This window comes from Larus michahellis, chromosome 4 (assembly GCF_964199755.1).
Source record: "Larus michahellis chromosome 4, bLarMic1.1, whole genome shotgun sequence".
In the NCBI taxonomy this organism is placed as follows: Eukaryota; Metazoa; Chordata; class Aves; order Charadriiformes; family Laridae; genus Larus; species Larus michahellis.
This window is the reverse complement of record NC_133899.1, coordinates 11,840,186-11,863,411: the sequence shown is the minus strand read 5'-3', so window position 1 is coordinate 11,863,411 and position 23,226 is coordinate 11,840,186. Positions and strand designations below refer to the sequence as shown.

General features: G+C 45.4%; 1 protein-coding gene and 1 long non-coding RNA gene across 5 annotated transcripts in view; both read left to right on the top strand.

The window, feature by feature from the left end:
* The first annotated feature begins 541 nt into the window (after positions 1-541).
* LOC141741862 (uncharacterized) lies at positions 542-11,800 on the top strand. Its single transcript, XR_012586511.1, has 5 exons — positions 542-956; positions 6,686-7,413; positions 7,884-8,024; positions 9,687-9,872; positions 11,341-11,800. It is a non-coding gene; the product is annotated as an uncharacterized LOC141741862 (long non-coding RNA).
* A 5,729-nt stretch (positions 11,801-17,529) lies between these two features.
* Positions 17,530-23,226, top strand: part of LRP3 (LDL receptor related protein 3) — a 28,568-nt gene continuing 22,871 nt past the window's right edge. Inside the window, exons 1-2 of one of the 4 annotated variants that reach the window (XM_074582957.1) lie at positions 17,530-17,858; positions 22,725-22,772. In XM_074582957.1, the coding sequence (XP_074439058.1) occupies positions 17,795-17,858; positions 22,725-22,772 (112 nt within the window). In that variant the 5' untranslated portion in view covers positions 17,530-17,794. Of the gene's footprint in view, positions 17,859-18,610; positions 22,246-22,724; positions 22,773-23,226 lie in introns of those variants that run through there. The other 3 variants (XM_074582956.1, XM_074582955.1, XM_074582958.1) reach the window with 3 other exon arrangements.

Sequence of the window (23,226 nt, the reverse complement as noted above, 5' to 3'; positions counted from 1 at the left end):
TTTAGTATGTAGGACTGTTTTAGTCTTCTTGTCGAAGGTGCTTATTAGCTATTCAGATTATTTTTTGCTTACCTTGCAGAAATATATGTAATACCTGTTTTTCCAGGGCAGTACTTTTCTGTCAAGATACTTTTCCTTTATTAATCTCTCAAAATATTACAACGTTTTGCATGAAGGTGTGTGATTATTATATCAACATATGATTGACATTGCCTGAGAAGAGGTAAGTATAATCGGTAGCTTATGATGGGTATTTAGAAAAGACTTCAAATCTTTCTAATTGTAAAAAATGCTATTTTTTGATGCCAAGCCCAAACCAAATGGCCACAATTTGTAAGAAAGAATAATGCATACCATATTTCTTCTGACATGTTCCCATAATGACTGCCTCCTTCAGATGGAACAGATTAACACCTGGTAAAGACAGGGAATCCTTGTGAGCTAAATATGATAAACGATAGCCTTTGTAAAAGCATCTTCTAGGAGCTCACACGGGACACTGTCCGATTCATGCCATAGAGACAGATCCCTAGAATTGTTAATTGTGCTCTGGTCCTTTATCCACCAAGCATGCAGTGTTCAACATTTTTAGAGCTGTAATCTCTGAAATCACATTAAGGTGGAACCAAAGAATAATTTAGTTGCCAATAGTAAGTGTACTGTCTTATTATTTAAGCTGGGAGAGCAAATCCACCCGCTTTTTAAAATTTGGGATGAAGTAAGTGTTGTAAATTCTTGAACAGTAACTGTTTGTGTCCTCTATGTGGACATTACATGTAGGTCATTTAACCATGATTTCCTCTGGTTCCTAAAATGCACTATTTCCTTAATCATTACTTGTCTTTGCCTTAATTTTGTAGCTTGTGTGGGCAAGGACAAAGTATGCGAGATGTGGATTCACGAATGGGTCAGAAGGCTCTGGATTGTTCACACGCAGTCTGTAACCAAAGACCCAGGTGAGCAGTACAGCGCAGCCCCAATCTTGGCAAAAACTTTTAGTTTAGAAAGGCAGAGGTTTTATCATTAAATATGTTAACCTTTGTGTATTCAGTGTCTGTTTTTATGGCTGCCTTTGACTTGCTTTTGTAGGGTTTAAATACAAAAGATGCAAAATACATGCCAAGAGGACTCGGTCCGGTGGCTCCAACATCAGCCAGTTACACCAGTGCTCTGGCCTGAGCCTGATTAAAGGTTTTCACCCGACATTTTCATGTGTTACGAGTGGAAAGTAAAGCCTTGTGGTGGATTAGCCTAATGAAACACTTTCCATCTGGAATAGAAAAGACCATAGTTCCAGGCTTTTATGAAAGCCTTAAAAGTTAACTTTGGATGAATTAAGATACCTTTTTATGTATGTAATCAGAAGAGAATTTTCTGTTCTAGCAGCTTTTCATACTTTATCCCAGTGATGGCAAATTTACTGAGGTGAGAAAGGGAGAAATAAGGAATCTGGCTGTCTCTATATTCACAAATCATAGAATCATAGAATGTGCTGGGTTGACTTTAAAGGTCATGTAGTCCAACCCCCCTGCAGTAAGCAGGGACTTTTCCAGCTAGATCAGGTTGCTCAGAGCCTCATCAAGCCTGGCCTTGAATGTCTCCAGGGACGGGGCCTCCATCACCTCTCTGGGCAACCTGTGCCAGTGTCTCACCACCCTCAGTGTAAAGAACTTCTTCCTAATGTCTAATCTAAACCTGCCCTGCTCTAGTTTAAAACCATTGCCCATCGTCCTATCGCAACATGCCCTTGCAAACAGCCCCTCCCCAGCTTTCTTGTAGGCCCCCTTCAGGTACTGGAAGGCCGCTATCAGGTCTCCGCAGAGCCTTCTCTTCTCCAGGCTGAACAACCCCAGCTCTCTCAGCCTGTCCTCACAGCAGAGGGACTCCAGCCCTTTGATCATCTTTGTGGCACTCCTCTGGACCTGCTCCAAATAGGTCCATGTCCTTCTTGTTTTCTAACAGCAGCTACATCACTGGAAAATGTGTTCTAATGAGAATATTTATTTTTCAAATAGGAGACTAAACTGTTGAAATATCAGTGCTTTACAGAGCTCGGGGTTGGGCCAAGTGACTTTTAAAGCCCAGGAACTGCATTTTCAGGGGTGTCAGCTTAGATTCTAGCTTTGTTCTCAGCTGCTGCTCCTGCAGTTTTTCCCTTTTGGTGTCTAACTGATATAATTCAAACACTAAATATTTGACTTGCATGTGTAAGGTGTACACCAGTGGTGAAAAAAGGTGATGTATTGGCATACTTTATTGACTTAACCACAGCATATACAGGACCTCTAAGGACCTGTCAGGTAATAAATTTAAGTTATCCTCGTAAGTATATTTTTAATAAGCCTTTACCTTAGACAAGTGGAAAAAACTCTGTAATTTGTACCTGTTACTGACTTAGAGCTCAATTAGGAGCACAAAACTAACCTGGTTTCAAGAATCCGCTGCTGAGATACTGTCAAGGTGCTACAGAAGAATAACACGTGAAGTAATATCTCAACAGCTTAGCATTTATATAAAAATAATGTGAAATGGTGAAATAAAAAGCTGGTGTCTGACATTTTAAAGAATTCTCAAAGTGGCAGGAATTGCTCCAGAAGATCTGTATCTCCTGTGCTGTTGTGACTAATAATTTCCCTGGGAGTTTCAGAACCAGTTTGTTGTCTGAAATTGTATCCAGGACTTACCACCGTCGCGGTGGCTCCGTGCTAATGACTCAATGAAGCTGAGTATGCTAAGTGTCACTTGACATGAGAAATAACTGTACTCGGATTGATTCAGACCAGAGGTGCACCTAGCCCAGTGTCCTCTCCGTAGCCATGGCCGATAGCACGTTGAGGGCAGAATGTAGGCATGGGGCAAACACGCAGTGATGTTTTGCCAGGAGCCCCCCCAGCCTCCAGTGGTTTCCAGCCCAGGGCCCTGAACTCTCACAGACAGACCCGATCAAATTTAGTTTTTCATTTCTCCGTGTCTGTGAATAGGAAAAAGTGAAGTGGCTCCTGCAGGCACATGTGTGTATTGGAGACATCTTTATCATAGGGACAGTTGCCTAGAGAAAGAAAATATTAAGGGCAGACAGATGTTTAGTGGCTGTTTATTGCAGCAGTGACTATGGGCTCAGGGGAAGATATTTCCCAGTTTGCCTGTGAGCTGGCATTGCTGCCTGCACGTTATTCACAAAGATTTGGGTGAAAACATTTGATGGAAACATCCAGTGAAGCCACGCTGCCTGTTAACCCCGGTTCGCAAGGCTGCCCTTTGCTGTTCCCCGACACGCTGTTCCGTGATGCGTGACGCTGCGACAGGCAGTGACGGCGTCGTGCCGGTGTAGCTGGGTGTGATGTGTGTGTCACAGACAGATTTCCAGGGTGTAGTGTGTCAGCTCTGAACTCTGGGAGGCACGGGGACCGTTTGGGATACTGTAGCCTGCATATTGGACAATATGCAGTTATTGCTTTGCTGCTTGTAGAAGATATTGGGACGGATGGTTTAATTGTTAATGTTACTTGTAGATTTCTTGTAAGATTTTAACTGTCTGTTCTTACAAAATGAGCAATGGCATTAGTGTTTTATTGAGAAGAAAGTGACTTTCCCCCATCACCCAGCAGATCAGTCCCTCACGAATTCTGCTATTGGCATTTACAGACCTTTATGGAGGTAAAACTGGGCTGTGAACTTAGATATCCCATAGGGTGTCACTTAGAAGACAGAAAACACAACAGAGGGCAGCAGCAGAGAGAGTAAGAGACGGCGCTAAGTGATTTGGGTTCTCCCCATTGAGGGCCTGCGTTGCCCCATTGAGGGCCTGCGTTGCTCCATTCTCCAGTCAGCCCAGCTCATGAGTACACCTGAACAGAAAAAAAAACAACCCAAAAATGGTTTTGAAAGCTTGGCTGTATTTCGGTTCAGAATGAAAACCAAGGTTGTTCATGCAGGGAGACAGGTTGGCTAGAAAATTGCAAGTTGTGTGCCTTCCTGCAGCACAGTGGAGAATTTTCCATCCAAAAGGCTGAAATCCCACAAAACGTGGGGTTCTGTGAGACCAGTGGGAGAAGTGAGGCAGTTTTGGAGATGTTCTCTGAAAAATGTGGCGCTTGGCTCATGTCCAGAAGTTTACTTTCTTGAAGGTGTTTTCACTTCTCATATTTTAAATGTACATTGCCTGTCTTGGCAGTTGGGATTTGTTTTATTAGATGGTGAAGCCGTTACAATTCAGTTTATTTTCATCTCAACCTTCTATTTCTGTTCCAATAGGTTATAAATGGATTAACAAACATGTATACATAAAAATTAATTTTTATGTCTTGTTTTTGTGGAGGAGTAGTATAGATTTGAAAGCTATGCAGCCTGTCACAGGAGACCCGTGTCCTAAGCGTGATCCAGGTGGCGTGAAGGTGGACTTTGCAGTAAGAAATACCTGCCTGTAAAAATGTTGCCTAAAACTCTCTTCCATGTCTATAGCCTTATTGTTCATTTCAAGAACTGTGTTCAAGGTAACTGTTTTTAAAAAAGGGCAAGTGTTGTTAACGCCTATGAAATGAAATCTACGATGTTAAGGCCTCCTAAGCACCATCAGCGACAGCAGAAAAGCCGGCCCCAGTCTCTGCTTTAAGTCATCTGAACATTAACGCCTGAGGTATATGAAGCAGGGACGCGTCCCTCTCTCCTCTTTGCAACAGGTCTTTTCTTCAAAAAAATGTAGTTAAGCTATGGTTAAGGTTTAAATGCACAATGGTATTTTCAGTATTAGTTGGTGAGGTAATCGAGAGTTGGCCTCACTGACGTCAATGGCAAAACTCCCACTGACTGCGCTGTAGTCAGGTTTTCATTCAATAAAAAGATAATAAAGAATCTGATTCATAATAGAGGGAGGAAAAGATGAATCAACCCAAGCTGTGTGGGTAGAGTTTTTCCTGTGTTATTAACTGTGCAGTGCCATCAAAACAACAAGGTCTGTCCTTATCTGCTTTAGTATTTATGATTATTCTTTACTTAGATACGACTCAACACAATTAGTCCTCACATTATTCCTGCCAAAGCCTGTGTTGAGCTCTCATTGTTGTCAGTGGGAATTGTTGAGGGCTGAGTTTTTCTGAAAATCTCCTGATAATATTTTAACACAAGAAGTAATTTGAAATTGTCATCTGAATTACAGCTTTTTTTACAATATAAAGATTGATTAGGTATCGTTTCTGGATAATTTTTTATACAAATGTGCTTTTAGTATGTATACTATATACAGGAAAAATCTTTCCTTTTCTCTTGTGATAGCAAAATGTAATGACTGAAACTATTGTAAGAGCAAATAATAAGACCGTTTATATCTATAATTTCCTTTGATCTTACTGAATGAACATACTAGAATGTCATAGCCCAGAAATAATTTATTATAGTGTCCCTAATTATTATGGGTTTGGGTTTATATTTGGAAAAAATGTCTGATGTAAACTGTTCGATCAACTTTGTGTGTTTCTTTTTCATGAATTATACTATAGGTAGTGCTTTTCTGTTAAAATAAATATTCACTGTCAGAAATTGTCAAATATCATGTTAAGTCGGGTCTGTTTGGCCAGCCCTAAGTGGCTATTGTTTTCAGTACTAGACTTTCTTTCCTTTTTTTTTTTTAATTAACGTTTTAATTTGCTGGTCATTTTCAGGCAAAACAGGATCACTAATTTTTTTCTCTGGTATGGGTTATGCTCTTTTATTCAGTGCTTCTCATGGTCATTTGGGTTATCTTTATTTAACAAATACACATCGATGGCTTACCTTAATTGAGCAGGGTACCAATATCCTATTATTTCCCTACCTTTAAAGCAACCCAAACCCAATCCTTGTGCAGTATTATCTATATTAGCTGAGTTCCAGAGTTTGTTCTTTTGTTTTCTAATAGAATGTCCTTTAAAGTGTAAGAGCTGTCTGCCCTTAATCACTGTAAGTACACGCACGTGTGTGATGGAGGTTGGGATTATGCAGACTGTTCAGGTACCATTATTACATGACATCCTTTTCTTTTGCCTGAGAAAATGTATCCAAGGTATTTCTAGCAAATTCCTTACGTGAAACTAGAGTATGTAAGGTTTGCATATTGAATGCAAGAAAAAAAAAAAAAGCTCGAGATTTATAATTCTCAACTCTTAGCAGCTGAAGAGATACACAGGTCTCTGTGTCCCGCAGCCCTTTGACTACCCAAAGAAATAATCCGTTTGGTGAATAGTTAACTTGGGGCACTTGGTCAAATTGCGTATACTGCCTTGGTTGCCGTGGCCAAAACCTGCCCCTGTTCTAAGAGGGCAGGAACAGCGTGAGCTTCGCGTGCTGCTTTGACGTTGTGTCCCATGAGGCCAGTCGCTGTTTCTTCTGGCAGCCTCTCTGGCTGCGGTCTGTGGCAATGGAACCTGGGAGATCGGGGGAGAATTAATGAATTAGTAGTTGCAAACACAAATTTGGAGTGACTAGAGCCCAAGGCTGCTATGACTTTGCACATCTCTTAAAAAAGTGCTAGTAAGACCCATAACACTGTAATTTAGACGCAGAGGTCCAAATGCGGTGTTACATGATTAGAAATTGGAGAAGGGTTTAGTCGCTTTCTTTTGATACCGTCTCGTTGAATCTCTGACTTAATAATTTCCAAATTATTTCACATAAACTGATTACGCAGCTGCTGCTGGTTTCCGTATTTCAGCAACTCTGAACGCGGGGTCCTCAGGAGAGCACAAAAACAGATGTGGTGCTGCCCTGGCACCGTGGGTTCCAGCCCTGCCCGGCACTCATCATCGCTAATTTGGCTGCAGAGCTCTTGGCTGGTGCTGTACTGTTGGAAATTGGTCCAGATCCTTGCTCTGTGCCTGGTCCTCCCTGGGAAGAACTTCAGGAAGAATATTCAGTAATGACCACTGGAGTGAAAATTACCCATAAGGAAGAGGGTGTACTTACTCAGTAAATACAAATACTTCTGAAACAAAGTTATATTACAGAGCTTTGCAGAAATTCTGACGAGCCCTTCTGTGCTGGAATGCATCAAGTCAATTGCCCGCAAATACAGCCGGACTTGTGCCGAGCAACGTGTGGGCACTGCAGTGAGTAATTGTAATTGTTTCCAAGTGGGATTACTGTACTTTCAGTAAATCTATAGACATGGGATGAAATATTTAAAATTGCTTGGCAGTTAAATATTTGCTAGTGCGCCTCGCTTTTGAGAAACAGGAAACCTTTGCGATTCGTACCTCTGCGTCGCTGCAATCAACGGGCGCTGCTTTGTCATTAACTTCGTCAACGTGGAAGTGAGAGCAAACGAACTAATCAGAGTACGAAAGGTCTTTGCAATGGGGGAGACAAGAAGAATTGAACCTGTGATTACTACACCCGTGGCTGTGGAGACGGATCAATGCCATGTTGGCTGATGGAACAATGGTACTAAATATTATCTCTTTGGATAACCACTTTGTGACAAGCTAGTACAATGCCATTTTTATCACCGTAACTGCCACTACTCTTTTGTAGTTAGAGGCGAAGAGCATTGCATAAGTAAGATTAAAAAATAACAATTATCGTAATTACTTTCACTTATGGAAGTTGACAAGTTACTGTAGCGGAATAATATTTTAAAATCCATAGGTTTTCCTAAGTCGCATGAAATTGTACGCAAGCTGCCATATTTTTAGTACTCAACAATATGAGTGCATAAAAATACTTTTGTTCATTTGTTCCAAGATGGTCTGTGAATAATGATAGATTCATAAAAGCTAATTACAGTGAACTCCCAAAGCAACTGTCTGGTTGAGTTAGCAACTGAAAAATCAACACAACCTGTCTATAAATGATTCTGACAATGTGAATACACATTTAAGTATAAATAAATACTTATTCTTTTATTCAAATAGGTTTAATCTTCACAGCACCTCCCCAGACATGGACAAACCAAAGAATATGCTGCCATAGGAAAAAGTGCTATCATGAAGGCTATTTGAACGCTGATAGCTGTAAATCCATGTGCCAGTCTGGGTATCAGGGGAATTTCTGTGGTATGTATATTGCATTACCCTGAACTGCTCTCAAATCTGTACAAGATCAAAGCTCGTTTCTGTTAGCTACTTTTAATTTAGAATTTGTGACCCTGCTGTTTCTGTCTACCAGCTTGACTGCTTTCTGTTTAAGAGAATACATAAACGTGTAATGTATAAATATGGAGAAACCCGTGTATAAATTGGTGTTTATTACTGTTGTCTGTCGCAGTATTCTCTCCCCCCCAGCCCCTTTGGAACATCTGTTTACTTTTGAGATTTCCCAGACTGAGAACTCTGTACAGAAATAATGTATTTAGGAAAGGTAAAATTACCTTCACATAATTCTGATTTTAAGTAGGCCGCGTTTTGCAACATGCCCGTTCATCTGCCCACTGCTCCAGATACTGGTGGATATTTTCTTAAGTTGTTCTATTACGTTTTCTTTTTCAATTTTAGTTCCTTATTTCTGTTAAAATAATATTTTTCATTGATTTAGTTGGCTTCTCTATCTGGCACCTTCATCTCCCACTCAATTAAGGGAATAACTGGAATGTTTTGACAGCCATGTAAATATTCTGGGAAGGGGTGAGATCCTGGGGCAGCAGTGCGTGCAGCCGCGCTACCCTTGCCCTCAAGGGTAAATAAACTGTCAGCTCAGGGGAGTCCCACTCATCCCCTGTGAGAGGCTGATGCATGGGAAAGAGGATCTGGGATGACTTTACCTTCGGAGAAAAGGAAGTGCAAGTGCAGGGATTTTCTCACATTTTTCTTGACTCTTTCAATTTTTGACAAATATTTTACTGCCTCTGTTTGGCATCATATTTACAGATGATGTTGTATTATAACAATGTGCACAGTTACCTAGTCCAGGTCTGAAATTGTGTGGAGGATTTCCCCAAAATCTCGTGAAAGCTTTGTGAAAACAAGTACCTATGCTCTCTTAAAACAGTTTTGATCCTCTAAATGACTAAGTGTCCTCATACTCACCCTTCCTTCCCTTCCTTCCCTTCCTTGCCTCCTTTCTTCCTTCCTTTTTTTTCCTTTTTTAAACTTTTCTCTCCAGGCACAGACTGTGTGTGTATGAGTCCATAGGGCTGCTGTCTTCTTCGTTCAGCTACTTTCTTACGATGTTGTTCTTACACAATTATTGCAGTGATTTTCCCTTCACATTCTTCAGCCCATTTACCAGAGGCTCTTTTATTGACATGCTTTGGTCAGAATGTGCAACTGGCGTCCATAGCTCTGCTGCACGGACTGAGTCAGAGTTAAAGTGTATATTGGATTATGGGGATTTCTTTACGCAAAAGCAAATCTGACTTTTCATGGTTTTAAGCTCCATTGAAGGTTGAAGCAGCTTTGATTCTTCTGCAAATCTCTAACATTAGTTTTGTTCCATGGTTTATGCTTATCCTCTTTTTTTTTGTTTTCTTCATCTCTTTCAGTAATGTGGTCTGAATTAGAATCCTCCTTTGGCAAAATGTTACTCAGTTTTATATTAAGCAGATAGAGTTCACTTGCGCGCTTCAGACAGCTTTTACTCTTTAGAGATTTTGTACACTGTTCAATACTAAAAAATCGCCTAAGCAGCAAGGCATAGAGACGAAATCATTGTACCTTCAGGGCAGGTATCATTTCCGACCCGTAGCTACTAACCCACCATCCCTGATGATGTGCTTCCAGTTTTTGTTTGGGACAACAAATACCCATTGCTCCTGCTGCCGCCAACACTTGGCAGAATCACTGAGGTGCCGGAGAGACGGTGTTTATTCAGCATGACACAACAAAGCCAGCAGAGATTTTCGTGTCATGGAAACACACCGCAAGACGTGGTAGCGATGGACTTGACGTGTCCCGTATCCCTTTATGGTAAGTGTCTGCACAACGATCTGACTTTCACACAGGAGCACATGGGGCTTTAAACTTGCTTTGACTTTTACTGAGATTATTGTCCTGATGAACCAACACATTGTCATCCTTATGTCCTTGTTAATGCAATCCTGTGAGTCTGGCTGTGTCATCCCTGTGAAAAATAGGGAGAATTTTGTAGGTGAGTGCATGGGTTCCTTTACATCCTCTCTTATTTTTCCCACGGAACAGCCTCACTGATGCGTACTTCCACATTCCTCCTGTGTTTTCCGCCTGTGCACGTTAAGAAGAGCTTTGCAATCATTTGGGAGATAAGCTGTAATTTGCTCTTTTATGAACCCAGAAATCACTGTGCTATGAATATGTATTGAGAACTTAGAGAAAAAAATGTGGAAGAATTGTTAGTAATAATGATTTTAGCTGATTCCAAGGGCACCCTCATACTGTAAAATCTTCAGGACTTTTAAAACAATGTGGGGTATTGCAGTCAATAAGAAGTGCAATACTTTGTGCAGAATGGGTTTAACAGAAATTTATTCTCAAAAATGTGCCACTGGAACTTTAAAAATATAACTATAGTAGACAAAAAAGGGAAATGAAGTCATAAATCAGTGTTAGCGACAATCCTTGGGACACGTGGAACACAAGTTACGTTCTCTAGGACCAAATAAAGCCTCAAAGGAAGTGTCGTGGCCAAATTTTAATGAAAAAGAGTAGCTGTAGGAGTTACATTTTAGGTATTGGTAACACAAAGAGTAGTAGGAAAAAAAAAAAAAGAAAAACGATTGAATTGTTAACAAAACATGAGGAGCCTGGTTATCCTGGTTATCGAGGTTGTTGTTACCCTCTGCTGGGCTTTTCCTGCTGAATGGGTCGTTGGAAGCAGGTAAGACGGCAGTCCATAGTGTGTATTCTGGACAGCACGGACTGCAGCTGTGTTCAGTTGTGTGTGGAATCGCTGCAGTGCTGGCAGCCCGGTCAGGTGCACCCCGAGGACATGTCGGCGGGTTTGGCCCCGGCGCTGGCAGAGCCCCGCTCCGGGCAACTCGCCCCATCCCCACAGCTCCACGTGCCTGGGGCAATGTACATCGGCCTGAGGGCTTTGCACAAGCTTCCCAGCCACAGGAGCGGATGGATGGATGGATGGATGGATGGATGGATGGATGGATGGATGGAAGGCAGCTCTAGAAATTACTGGTGTTCCCAGCAGCGGGTGAGGTTACAGCAGTTTTCCAGGCTCAGGGTGGGAACGCACAGGGTGGCATGAGGGGGAGCTGCTCCATCTGCAGCCCCCCGTCCCAGTCTCTTGCACAGCACAAACACCCGTCACCAAACTCATCTGGGGCTGTCTCCTCAGTCCTAATTATATATTTTGCTTTTCCATGCATGCTCAATTTTAGATATGCCTGACTGCATGCAACACCTTATTTAATTTCTATTATTTTTTGTTTGTTTGTTTTTTACCCAGACTTGGAGGCTGGGAGCGCATTGCTGAGCAACCTCATGTGGCTATTTTCATCTGCCCTGGTAACGATATGCACACTGAGCAAAGAAAATATTTGTTCTCTCCCTCAGAGATAGTTTTAATGCACATTCACTGCGTTCATCCTGTGACTTAGAGAAGCTTTCACATTTCTAATTCCAATCTGTTCAATCTCCTACTTAAATTCTAAAATAAGCCTGTAGTAATTCAGGCAGCCAGTGTGCGTTTGGCTGAGAATGAATGTACTGATAGTTTGTTTCATTTTCTTCTGTAGAAAAGAAGTAAAGTGATAAAGACAATTTCAGGCCTTACTGAGGCCATTGTTTCCCTGAATTTCTGTATGCGAAGGGGAATCTGAAAACACATTCATACACCTAAAACATGGTTCAGCCTTATTTTGGGGTTACTCATCTATCATTTACAAGCAGAAGACGCCTCTGAGTCACTCTAGGCCTCGCTTACCGAGATTTTGTATGGCGAGGAGAATAGTCAATCCTTTAATGATTCCAGCTACCAGAGAGTAAGCCCCTAACATAACAAAAGCACAAAAGGATTTATCATAAACTAAATTAAATCATCCAAACTCAGCTCATCAAGAGACGTGAAGGAATGGGCAGAAGAGAGGAATGAATTTAGCATCTTAGTGGATCAGGGCACCTGCTATTGTCTCGCAGTGCTTTCCCACTGCAGTTTAAATCAATGCAAATACAGTTATTAAATGGCAGAGTCACCGGGGAGGTGGGAGGTGTGGTGTGATGCCTTTTGCTGGGGAGTCACGGGTGCAGTGAGTTTGTGGGGGCTCTGCAGTGGCATGAGCCCTGTGTGGGGCCGGGGAGGGCCACAGCCGGGTCCATCGGCTGGCGACGCACGAAGCCTCCTCAGACCATAGACGTAGTGGCTGGCACAAATGGCACCCGGAGATTGTACTGGTAAAATGGAATGATGCCGACAGAAGTGAAAGGGGCTGGTCCGGGCCTGGCTTTCCTCTTTCAGGTGTCCAGAGTAAGCTGGTGTCCAGTGGAGCCTGCGGTAAAGTGCAGCTTAAAGCTCTGGTAAGGAGCCCCAAAAAACTGCCACCGATTACTTCAGACAATTCTAATCCTCTTCTGAAACTGTGCTGCATGTTTCAAAACTCTCATCTCAATAACACTGTTAAATAAAAATGAGACCTGATTTACTCAACGGAGCAGGTTACGTAAACCTTCAGTTTTGTTAGGAGACCTAAGTTACAAGTATAAAAAAGAAATTAAGATGCAATTAATGCTGCCTTGATAGTGGTTACAAAGACAACTGAACCCTTTCAAGAAGGAATGATTTTATTTTATTTTTCAAGCAATTACCCAAATGTAATTGCTATTCATAATCTGGTCTGCTTGATACAAGTTTGGGATTTCGTTGAACACTGAGAGCGTCACAGAGGAATATCACAGCTTTGCACTCTCTTTGGAAAAAGGCCCATACATTGGTGATCTTATTATAGTATTTCTCCATCAAACAATTTGGATTCGCTTTCCTGTAATACCAAGTTGCTTATACTTATTCCCATCACATTTCATAAAATGAATGTAAATTACAACAGTGTTTTTTCAGCTCCTCGTAGAATACATGAATAACAACTTCCTAAAGAAAAGTAAGGAAAATAGTTCACTGTGAAGTTCAGTAATGACTTATAATGGATCAAGACAGGAATAGTGTTAAAGTCGATGCAGCAAGTACCCTGGAGAATTTTCTTCCCTTTCAGAGAGTGTAGTTGTCATGAAGTGTAAACCTTATCAAATCCAGCCAGATAGTGTTGTGTGGTGGTGCAACAAGAACCCTTGTAAAAATAAAACTAGCAGCAAACCATGCGAGATGACTGAGAAAAATAATGCATGTTACCACACCACATGTTTTCTAACCAACTTTTCTTTTAACGCCAGGTTTCAGAAGAGAACAGTGGTGATTAAAATATACGGGATTGTGGCTTGCTTATCTACATGATTCTGTATGTGCTACCTTCGCATTGAAACCGATTTATGGTGAAAAAGAGATAAATGCACAGAAAGAACTTGTGGGACAGGTAAAATTATAGTCTTAATTTCAAGAAATCTCAACCAAATTAATCCAAAGAAAGAGACGCTTGTAAAAGAAGCAGGAGCTTTTATGAGTTACAAAAATTAGATCCAGAGGGAACTGATGTGGAAAATGTAATAAAATTATATGTAGTCAAACTAAGACAGAGATTACACACATAGACAAGATAAGGTCCCAAATTATTTTAACATTTTTAGTACTAATATTGATGAAATCCATAACCTCTTTGTCAACATTGCTGTACAATTCTATGATGTCTTAATCTCTTTACTGCATATTTTAAAAAATAGCTTGTAATATCCTTTGATTACACTTGGTAAAACTTTATCAGAGCTTTATTTTCGTGGCGTTATGTGAGTTTTTTGTGATCCAATTCTGCCCAAAGCATTAAAATGAATGAACGTGCCTACAGCACCAGCATATATAATGTATAACTTCTACTAATGAAATGTCCTAGAGTCATCTCCGTACCACGTGTTCTGAGACGGGAGACGAAGGCTGGACCCTTGGCTTGCAGCGACAGTTTACCTTGGTGAGACTCTTTAAAAGTACTTATAAAACAATCTGCGAATCTTCCAGAAGCAGAGCAGATAGAATGGGGGTGGCTGGTTATGTTTTCAAGGTGTTTGTGTGGATGTTGTAATACGTTCAGGAATTCCCCTGTGCCAGTGGATGCTGGAGCATATGCATGTATCGTTTCATACATAATTTCCTGATTTGTGCATATATTTCTGTGAACACAAAAGTACGTGACTGAAACCCAGGACTCAGAATTTTGTCTCACATGAACACTGAAGGATAAGAATTAATTCTTAAACTGAGTGGGTTTTGTCTTAACAACAAGTTAGAGGCATGGATAGAATCTGCTAAAAACGAATGTGCATCTGTCGCTTTGCTTTCAGTCCTACACAGCCTACTCTTTCAGTGAGATGCAAGGATATTATTTAATGGAAGCGAGAGATGCACTTTACTCATAATTATCATAAAAAGGGTTAATGCAGAATGTAGAGGTGACTAGATACATTATTTTATTACAATACTAGACTCACTGAGGAAAAACTCTTTTATGACACATTCCATTATTGCTGTTACAGACCCGTAATTTGAAGATTACTGCTCAAAAACCCAGACAAAATGATTTTACCATCATGGGCCCATTAAAGGTTTAAGAATTGTCTGGTTAGATTAGGAAGAATTTAGTTGTGGAAAATGTTGTGTGATTTATTACGCTACTTAAAAAGCGCCCGGACACGTGTACTTGGAGAGCAGGCTGCATCCGCAGCGCAGCCCAGTCCTCTCCGTCCTGCGTGTGGGGCCGCCCCCACCCCGGGTAAACCCCGTTTGTATTGATCTGCTTATTATTTCTGCATCTTTAGCATAGTGGAAGTATTTATTTTAACATCCAGTTCTCTCATCCCAAGCAGACAAGACGTGATACTATTGATCCTCGGGCCAATCATCCATTAGGCATCCATTAAGATCCAGAGTGATAGACAAATGTGAATTACAATTATTATAATTCCATCAAAGGGCTGCTAAGATAAGGCACAAGTCTGTAGCTCAGCGAGGATAAGGATCACCTGAACCCCCAAGATATTACTGTAGCCACACTTTGTATTGTTGAAATAAAAAGGCATAAAGCAGTACCTCGGTGTGCTGAGAAATGGCCTTTGGTGAACTCGGTGCTTCCAGGCGTTCAAACTGCTGCCCCTCTCTCCCACCCCTCTGCTGGAGGTTTCCACTACCGAGTAGGCATCAGCAAAAGGGAACCCGAATCTGCGCTTCGACTTCAATGTGCTTCCCACGTCCAGTGCGATCTGCTTCCCGGAGGCGCTCCAGAAAGCATCTGTCATCACCACTGCCCCAAAAGAGTTTCAGCCTGGTCCTGGCATTTTCTCACCCATTTCTGCCTTTTCTTTCTCTTCTGGTGTTTCCTTTCCCATGCTGTAACTTGGACTTTTTTTCTATTTCCCTGGCCAAACCCGACTCTGCAATTTTCTGCTGAGTGGATTAATTTTAAACAAGATACAGTGCCGTGAGAGTAGCTCTGTGGAATGGTTTTATTGTAGACCCATTTGAAAGTATTTGTTTAACGGAGCTGTGTGTTTAAAATTACACTCATGAGCCTATGGGCAAATGAGGATCATAGTTCTAATTAATATTTTTAAAGTGCACGGCACCCCAGGCAAGTAAGTATGCTTTTCTCTCGTATTTTAACCATACAAGCAGATGCTTAGAATTGTGCAGCTGTTTTCCTCGATGGGGCAGGCGTAATTAACAAATATCTGAAATATCTGTCTGAATGCGCACCTGGGTGTGCACCAAAGGGCGCTTTGGTGTGAGGCCAGATGATGGGCAGTGCTGGGCGAGTCACCCGCCATGGGCCTGGGAAACGCAGCACCCCTGCAGCCACTTCTGTTATCGCCCAAGCTTACGGGCATGCCTGCACGTGCTTATTTTTAACCTGTTTTGGGCAGTACCTGATCTAAACCTGACTTGTAGATGACAATCAGAAGTTTGGAGCAGCACAAAGCTTTCAATGTAGCACAGCAGCGGTGGTTTCCGTCGTGGCATCTCTTCAGCGAGAATCCCACTGGTGGTGCCTGTGCTGCTGGAAGGGGTTGTTCTCCTTTAGAAACGCCTCGGCTTTCCCTCAGCATCTCGGTTTCTCTTACTGCCCTCTCTTGCTTTTCTGACTCTTCCTCAGGAATCCCCCCTGCAGTACTATCGCTCCAGCAGGTCTGGTCCGAGCGAAGAGCTGAGCCTGGGCCTGGTGGTGACAGAATTTCTCACTGTTTTTGCAGCCAGGTCACACCTACTGCATGGCCCCCCAAAGAGCCTGCAGGTCCGTGCTTGAGAGCTCCTCAGCGTGTGGCACCAGCACCGCTAGACCTATGGGTTGGATGGAAAACCCCTCTATATGAATTTTACTTGGGGATTACATCCCTTTCACTGGGTACAATAACATAACATTATTGATTGTTCCATGATGTTGATTTTACCCATCACTATTTATTTTAGTAATCGGAGAGTTTCCGTTGTAAATACCCACAGACTGCGCGTTTGGTGTCTCTTGTGATACGGCCACAGAACACAATTCTTCTAAAGCACACAGGGAAATGTGTGCTGTCTCTACAGTGATATGCAGCAAGACCTCCCTTTGCCCTGGAGGACTTAAGCTGTGCCCTGCAGCACAGCCCTCACTTTTGTGGTTTAAGAAAAGGCGCTGTCACCGAGTTTTCTGTTGTTGGTTGTAGCTGTAGTCGAATTAAAGTGTGGCGCTCAGGCCGGAGCAGTCGCCGACGCCGTCGGGGTTTGCTCCTTGGAGAGAAGCTGTGCCGCCAGCAGAAGAGCTGGCACTGGTTTTCTCGGGGGGGGGACGGGACGTGAGCACCCGCAAACGGGAAAACAATGAAAACTTCATGAAATACGCGAGGCAGAGCTGGTTCATTTTAGCAGCCGGTCACCGGCACAAGGGCCTTCCATCCGTCGCTGTTCTGCTGCTGAAGCTCCCCGTGCACTGTCCCCCGGCTGCCTGCCGCCAACACGCCGGGCTCTGTCCGTTTTCGGCGGAACGGGACGGTTTTACGCCGCTCGCATCGATCCAGCCCGCGCTGGCCGGCCGCGGGCACGCAACCGCTCGGTACGGCCGGAGCGCTGCGGACCGGCCCTCGGCGGGGCCTGGCCGTGCCCGGGCCCGTCCCCTCGGAGTGACCCGCGGCGGGAGCCGCGGGGGCGCCCCGGCTCCTGGGGCCCGGCTCCCGCTGCGCCTCACCGAGGACGTCCCGCCTGAAGCCTGCGAGGCGCTCCGCTTCCCGGGCCGCGGAGGGACGAGACTCCGGCCGCAGAAGACGCTCCGGGCCCAGCCGGCTCCCCCCGCCCGCCTGCGGCCGCCCCCGCAGCCACGTCCCCGGCCGGGGGACCCGCGGCTCCCGACCATGGCCCCGCCGGCTCCCCGCGGCCCGCCGGGCGGAGAGACCCCTCTTCCCCCGGCGGCAGCGGGGCGCCCAGTGCCTGACAGGAAGCGCGGCGCTGGGCGGGCGGGCCGGGCCCGCGCCCTCCCTTCCGCCGCGGGCCGCGCTCCGCCGGCGCCCCCTCAGGTGCGCGGCGCGGGGCGGAGCGGGGCGGCGCGGCCCCGGCCCGGCCGCCGCAGCGGCACGGCGGGCCCGTCACGTGGGGCGGCGCCGCTGCGGTCCCTCCGCTTCCACCTGCCCCGCGGCGCCCGGCGCGGCCATGGGGCTGCGGCGGCCGCCCGCCCCGCACCCGGCACCCCGGGCCGCCCGCCGCCGCTCGGCGTAGAGGCCAGGCGGGCGCGGAGCCGCCGCGCTTCCCCCCCGCGCTGAAGGGCAGGCGGCGGCGACCCGCCATGGAGAAGGCGGCGGCGGAGCCCCGGCAGGGCGCGCTGGCGCCGCTCACCGCCATCTGCCTGGGTGAGTGCGGGCACGGCGGGCGCGGCGGGGCTGCCGGGCCTCCTCCCCCGCCGCGGGGTGTCACCGGGGGGCGGGGGGGACACGCCGAACCCGGACGGCCGATCCCCCCTCGCGCTCCAGCGGGCGGGGGCGGCGCGGCCGCGGGTCCCGCCGGTGGCCGTGCGCGGCGGCGGGGGGGGGGCCGCGGAGTCCTGCCCGCTCCCTGCGGAAACCGGCGTTTTGCCCTTGGCTTTGAGACCGCCACGGTACCCCCGCGTAGCGCTTAAAAAATGAAATTAAACCCACAAAGTTTGGCCATGGCGGGTGCCGTCCCCGGCGCTGTGACCGGCGCGGAGCGGGCACGTCGCTGCCCGGGGCCCCCGGCCGCCCCCCGGGCCCGTGCCTCCCCTCGGCGGCGGGGAAGGCGCCGTTCCCCCCGTCCCCCTCCGCCCTCCCGCCGCCCGAGGCCGTGGCTGCCGCCCGGCTCCCCGCAGGTGTGAAGTTGTGTCGCGCCGCGGAGCCGTGGCTGGTCGCGGCCCCGGCGGGGCGGTGGGTTTGTCGGGCAGCGGCGTTGAGCCCGCGGCTGGGGCGAGGGAGCGAAAGGCCCCGTGTGTTACCGGCGGCACGCAGCAATGGGGGTTACCGAATCCAACCGCTCCGCTCGGCGCTGCCGAGGGTCTGGTGGCGGCGTTGGCAGGGGCAGCACGGCTATGGCCGGCCGCTCTCGCCCTCCCCGCGGCCATTCGGCAACCTCCTGTGGCTACCGCGGGCCAAACCCGCAGCCCTGTGCGCGCAAAGTGGATTAGAGTTTGTGTTTAACAGTCCCAAGTGACAGTTAGTGTTGCTCCTTACATAAATGATCAGAAACGGGTACTCGTGGCCAGACTGCTCATTCTATTTTTGTAAAAGTATTTTTTTTTTTTTTTTAACATCGGTGCTTGCCTAGAAAAATGTAGGAAGTTAGTTTCATAGCTGCTCTGGTTACTTCCAATGTATCTATTTTAATTAACGGAAGTGCAATGTAAAAAGCTATCTAAACTACAAAACGGTTTGCACATCCGTTCTGGCTAGTACAACTTTTTTTTTTGCAGAGACTTGAAGGCACGTCAGAGATGTGCACAGCATGAGGGTAATGTCTGCTGCGTTGTTTGTTTAAAGTTAGAGAGAGATACTGCCTTATCTCTGAATTTCTTGGTGTTCCGTTTTGGTTTTTTTTTTTTGTGGCCTGGTCAGACCTTTGTTAAAGCTTCTGTTATTTAACAGAAGCAGCACAGTTATTATTAAAATGACTAATAAGATAATAAAAGGCTATGTAAACTCCAGAGTTTAAGTGAGAACGCTTCTTGTATGTAGCTGTGGGCAGTGCCAGGTTGAAAAGTTAGCAGATTGCTGCTTTCTGTGACTTCCAGAATTTCACTGTCTGGCTCTTCTTTCCAGCTGGACTGTTTTATTCCTATTCCTTGCACGACTGACAGTAGTGGAAGTTGAGAAACATGAGAGGTGGGAAGCTTGTAAGGTATTCTGCTTTGGTGAACCCACAAGAATATAATGCTGCTGCTTTAACTATTTTTATATTTTACTTCCTGCTTGTCTGTCCTTTCCTTTTATCGTTATTTTTGGTTCTTGCTTCTTGCAGTTCTTTTCTTTCACTTTTTGTTTCACCGTAGGCTGTGTGTGGTGTTTGGCGCCTGTATCGTTGCACCGCTGGGGACCATCGCTGTTCAGGACCTGGTCTGTAAACTGCCGCCCCAAAGGCTGGAGCCGGGTTTGGTGCAGCTGTTCTCCATTTTGTTTCTTGTTCTTGAGAAATTCTGGAGGATGTAGAAAGTTATCAGATAGGAAGTAATTAAAACGGCAAAGCTGGTGTCTCTCCTTCTGGCTGTGGGAAAAGCCTGGTAGCTGTCATTTGGTTCAGAGGTGCCAAGATGTAAATTTCCCTTTTGATCCAAATAACCGCTTTCCTAGCCGAAAACCTCACCCTGGGAATTATTTAGCAATCCAAATGAATGGCGCAGTCAGTTTCCTACGTGGAGTTCAAGCCAACTGAACCATTTCTGTTTTTTCTGGCTTTTCCATAACTCTGCCCAACAGTTAAGAAAAAGAGCATCTAGAAGACTTTCCAGTATACCCCTAGTCTCTCACCTATTTTTATTTTGACGAGATTTTGTTTTCACAAGAGACAAGGAAACCAGCAGGGAATAGTTGTTCTTTCTTTTGGGCCTCTGACACCTTTGTGAGCCGAGCGCTTCAGAAAACGCTGGTTTGCAGCGCGCCGGTGGTTTCATTTGTCAGTCTTGAGCGAAAAACCGAGAGTGAGGAAAACAGATACTGGAAACGGCAGCTTATTCAGTTGCTGGGGAAAGCACCTGATGCGAAACTTTGACTTTATTTTAAAGAACCGTTCTCGACTGCTGACTTAGTGTGAAAGAGTTTGAAAATGAGAGCAAGGAACTTGCAGCAGCAGCCAGCACATGTTTTGCGTTTGCAGAGGTAAAAGCCTGTTTTTGGGGGTTGTCTTTCGTAGGTGTCTGTCAGGTCGGGGGTGCAGAGCTGTGTGTGGCTCTGTCCTGGTGGCAAACCAGGGCTGTGTTCAGCGCTCCCCAGGAGAAAGTAACGTGGTTCTCAGCTGGCCGATCCCGCTCTGTCGCGCCCCTCATCTTCGTGCTACTTATTTCCATTTAAAGGGCGTAGGGGCCCCTCGTCAGCCGTGCGAGGGAACCTCTGCCTGGGAGTTTGCGTTCGTTACAGCCATCGGGAAGCCTTGGGTGGGAAATGTGAAAAAAGGTTGTAGAACGGTAGTACAGACCCAGACGCGTCTATACAATGCATCTTCGAACACTCCTTGTGAGCTGTGGCGGCAGCAGTTATGCAGAGTATATTCGTGTACTTTCTTTGGAGCAAACTGAAACATTTTAATTTTCATGCAATTAAATTTGTGAATTAATCACTGGCTAATTTCTTCTCCGTCTTTATGACTCCATTGCCATGGTTACAGGAGTAGCGGTGCTTTAACGCCGTGTGGACGAGCGCCATGCTGCCATCACGGCTGCGGTGCGGGGTCGCTCGGTGCCCGTGCTGTGCCTGGGACAGGGCGGTCGTGTTGCTCCCGGGGACGATGCTGACCTGTTGGGGCAAGCTGCCCGGGAAACGGAGGAAACAATTACACGGCATGTTGTTATTACCATACAGCAAATGTTACTCCACATTAATTATGTAATAAAACTGATGCTGTTAAGGTCCTTTGAACGTCGTGTTGATGCTTATTGACACAAATCCGCTGCTCAGGCCTGTTTCTTCTCAGGCCGCCGGTTGCATGTGCTGCTGCTCGGTGCCCTTCTTCCCCGGCGCACTGCCGGAGGCTGGTGGGAGCCGCTGCCCTCGCCCCAGCGGCGTCTCCCTGCGGGCTCTGCGGCGGCAAGGCTGCGAGGGACCTGCCCTGCCATTGCTCCGGCCGTGGGGCCCCAGGTCCGCGGCATCCCTGCGCCATCCAAAATCGCTCTCTGCCTTTGGCTCTGGCTTCAGCAGGGAGAAGGTCCGAATTGTGGCCACTGGGCGTAGGTCAAGGACGGGCTGCTGCAGTTTGGTGGTAGTGCAGGTCCGCCACCAACTGAAGCCGCGGCTGGGCTCCAACAGGCAAGCGAGGGGACTGTTTTTAGCTTTTCTGTTCCCACCCCTGTAGCGGTAGGTGCTTTTTTCCTCTTGTGCTGGTTTGAGTTGTACCCGAAGGTGGTTGGGTCATTGTTTGGTGGTGTGTCTGGACAGTGTCGCAGACAATGGGGCCCACGCTTGTACGCGCTGCTCTGAGACATAAATAGCGTTAATTGTCATCAGCTTCCCAAGTAACTGTTGGGAACAGGGACAGTTTCTCTTCCTCTCTTTTCCTATTGTTCTTTTTTAATGATGTTTTTTACTAAATGCTTGCCAACAGATCGACTATAAAAAGATTTAGGACTTAACACATGCAAAATAAAGTGAGTGCTTGGGTAGGATGTTGTAAATTAAGTTTTGGTAACCTTTCAAACCTTTCTAATTCTTTTTAATATTTGTAATTTTACTAATAGGCTGTCTGTAGATTATAGAATACTGCTAAAATGAGAGCAGTTAGTGAAATACGCTGTGATCCTTAGAGAAGTGCCTTAAAGGATATATGGGGAAACTAATATGGAATTGCATGTGAACGCTGACCTCTGGAGAAGCAATGCCACAGAAGAAATCTTTTTTTTTGGCAATGACTGCTCTTACCAGGCCGTTCTAATGGTACACACTGTGAGAAGAGACTTCTCATTTGAACGTGAAGGGTATTTGGAAACTGATCTGTCAGTCAGATGTGTGTTGCAAGCACCGCCTCATCCTGTTTTGATTTTGCCAGTGGACCTTTTTGAAAACTTCACTGCTTTGATTAGTCAAGGTAATCATGTTAGCTTTAGCAGTTTATTTTCAAGGTGACATTTACCTGAGAGGAACAAACTTTGCTTTATTCAGAGGAGACTTATTTAAAGATAATAATCTCATTAGTTTTTTTCCAGCATTTAAGTGGGTAAAGTGACTAGCTGTGATGACGAATGTTTTAGTGTAATTGTTCTTCTGTCCTCCCCAATTAAAAATAAACAACTGCAGAAGGCAACTTAGAATAGATTGGCAGTTGTTTCTTTTGGTAGCATGTTTGACAGATACTAAACTAACATTGTGTGTTGACTTTTTTTATAGCTGCAGTGAAGGATAATAGTTGATTACATGACTCGCCCGTGTTGATAACCAAAGTTCTTGTTGGCGAACTGCAATGCGTTTATATAAAAGCCCCAGCAAACACCTAGAAATGGTTAACTTCTGACTGCCACCCTCTGCCCCTGCAACCTGCTTCAACCTTATTTTTCTGTCTTTACACAGTGAATCTATTCCTGAGCGGGAAAATAGAAAGTGCTGTTACCTCATTAGGTAAGACCTACTTTTCTTATTTGTATTTACTGTTCTTTTGAGTTGTTACTGTTTCTTCCCCATGCAAAGAGATCTTTTAACAAAACAGTATGACCTTTGTTTGAGAGAGAGTAACAGTGACGTTTGAGGAAGTTTAGAACTTCTACGTCTTCCTGGGGTTATAGATGCATTGGTGTCACTGTGCTAGGAAAAAATGGTAAGCTTGAGGCTAAGGTCACAGTACGTGCTGATACGTTCGGGAAAAACTCTATGTTTAGGAAATGTGACTGGGAATATCAAGCCAGGGACAGTGCCCCATTCCCGGAGGAGCTAAAACAAGAATGTTAAAAATGTCTCATGAATGTCAAAGTGGAAATTCAACCAGAATTGGTGTAATTTCCATCTCTGTAGCAGCACTGTGACTTACTGACATTCAGGGAACATTGCAGTCAGGGTCCCCTTAGTGATAAGGGCC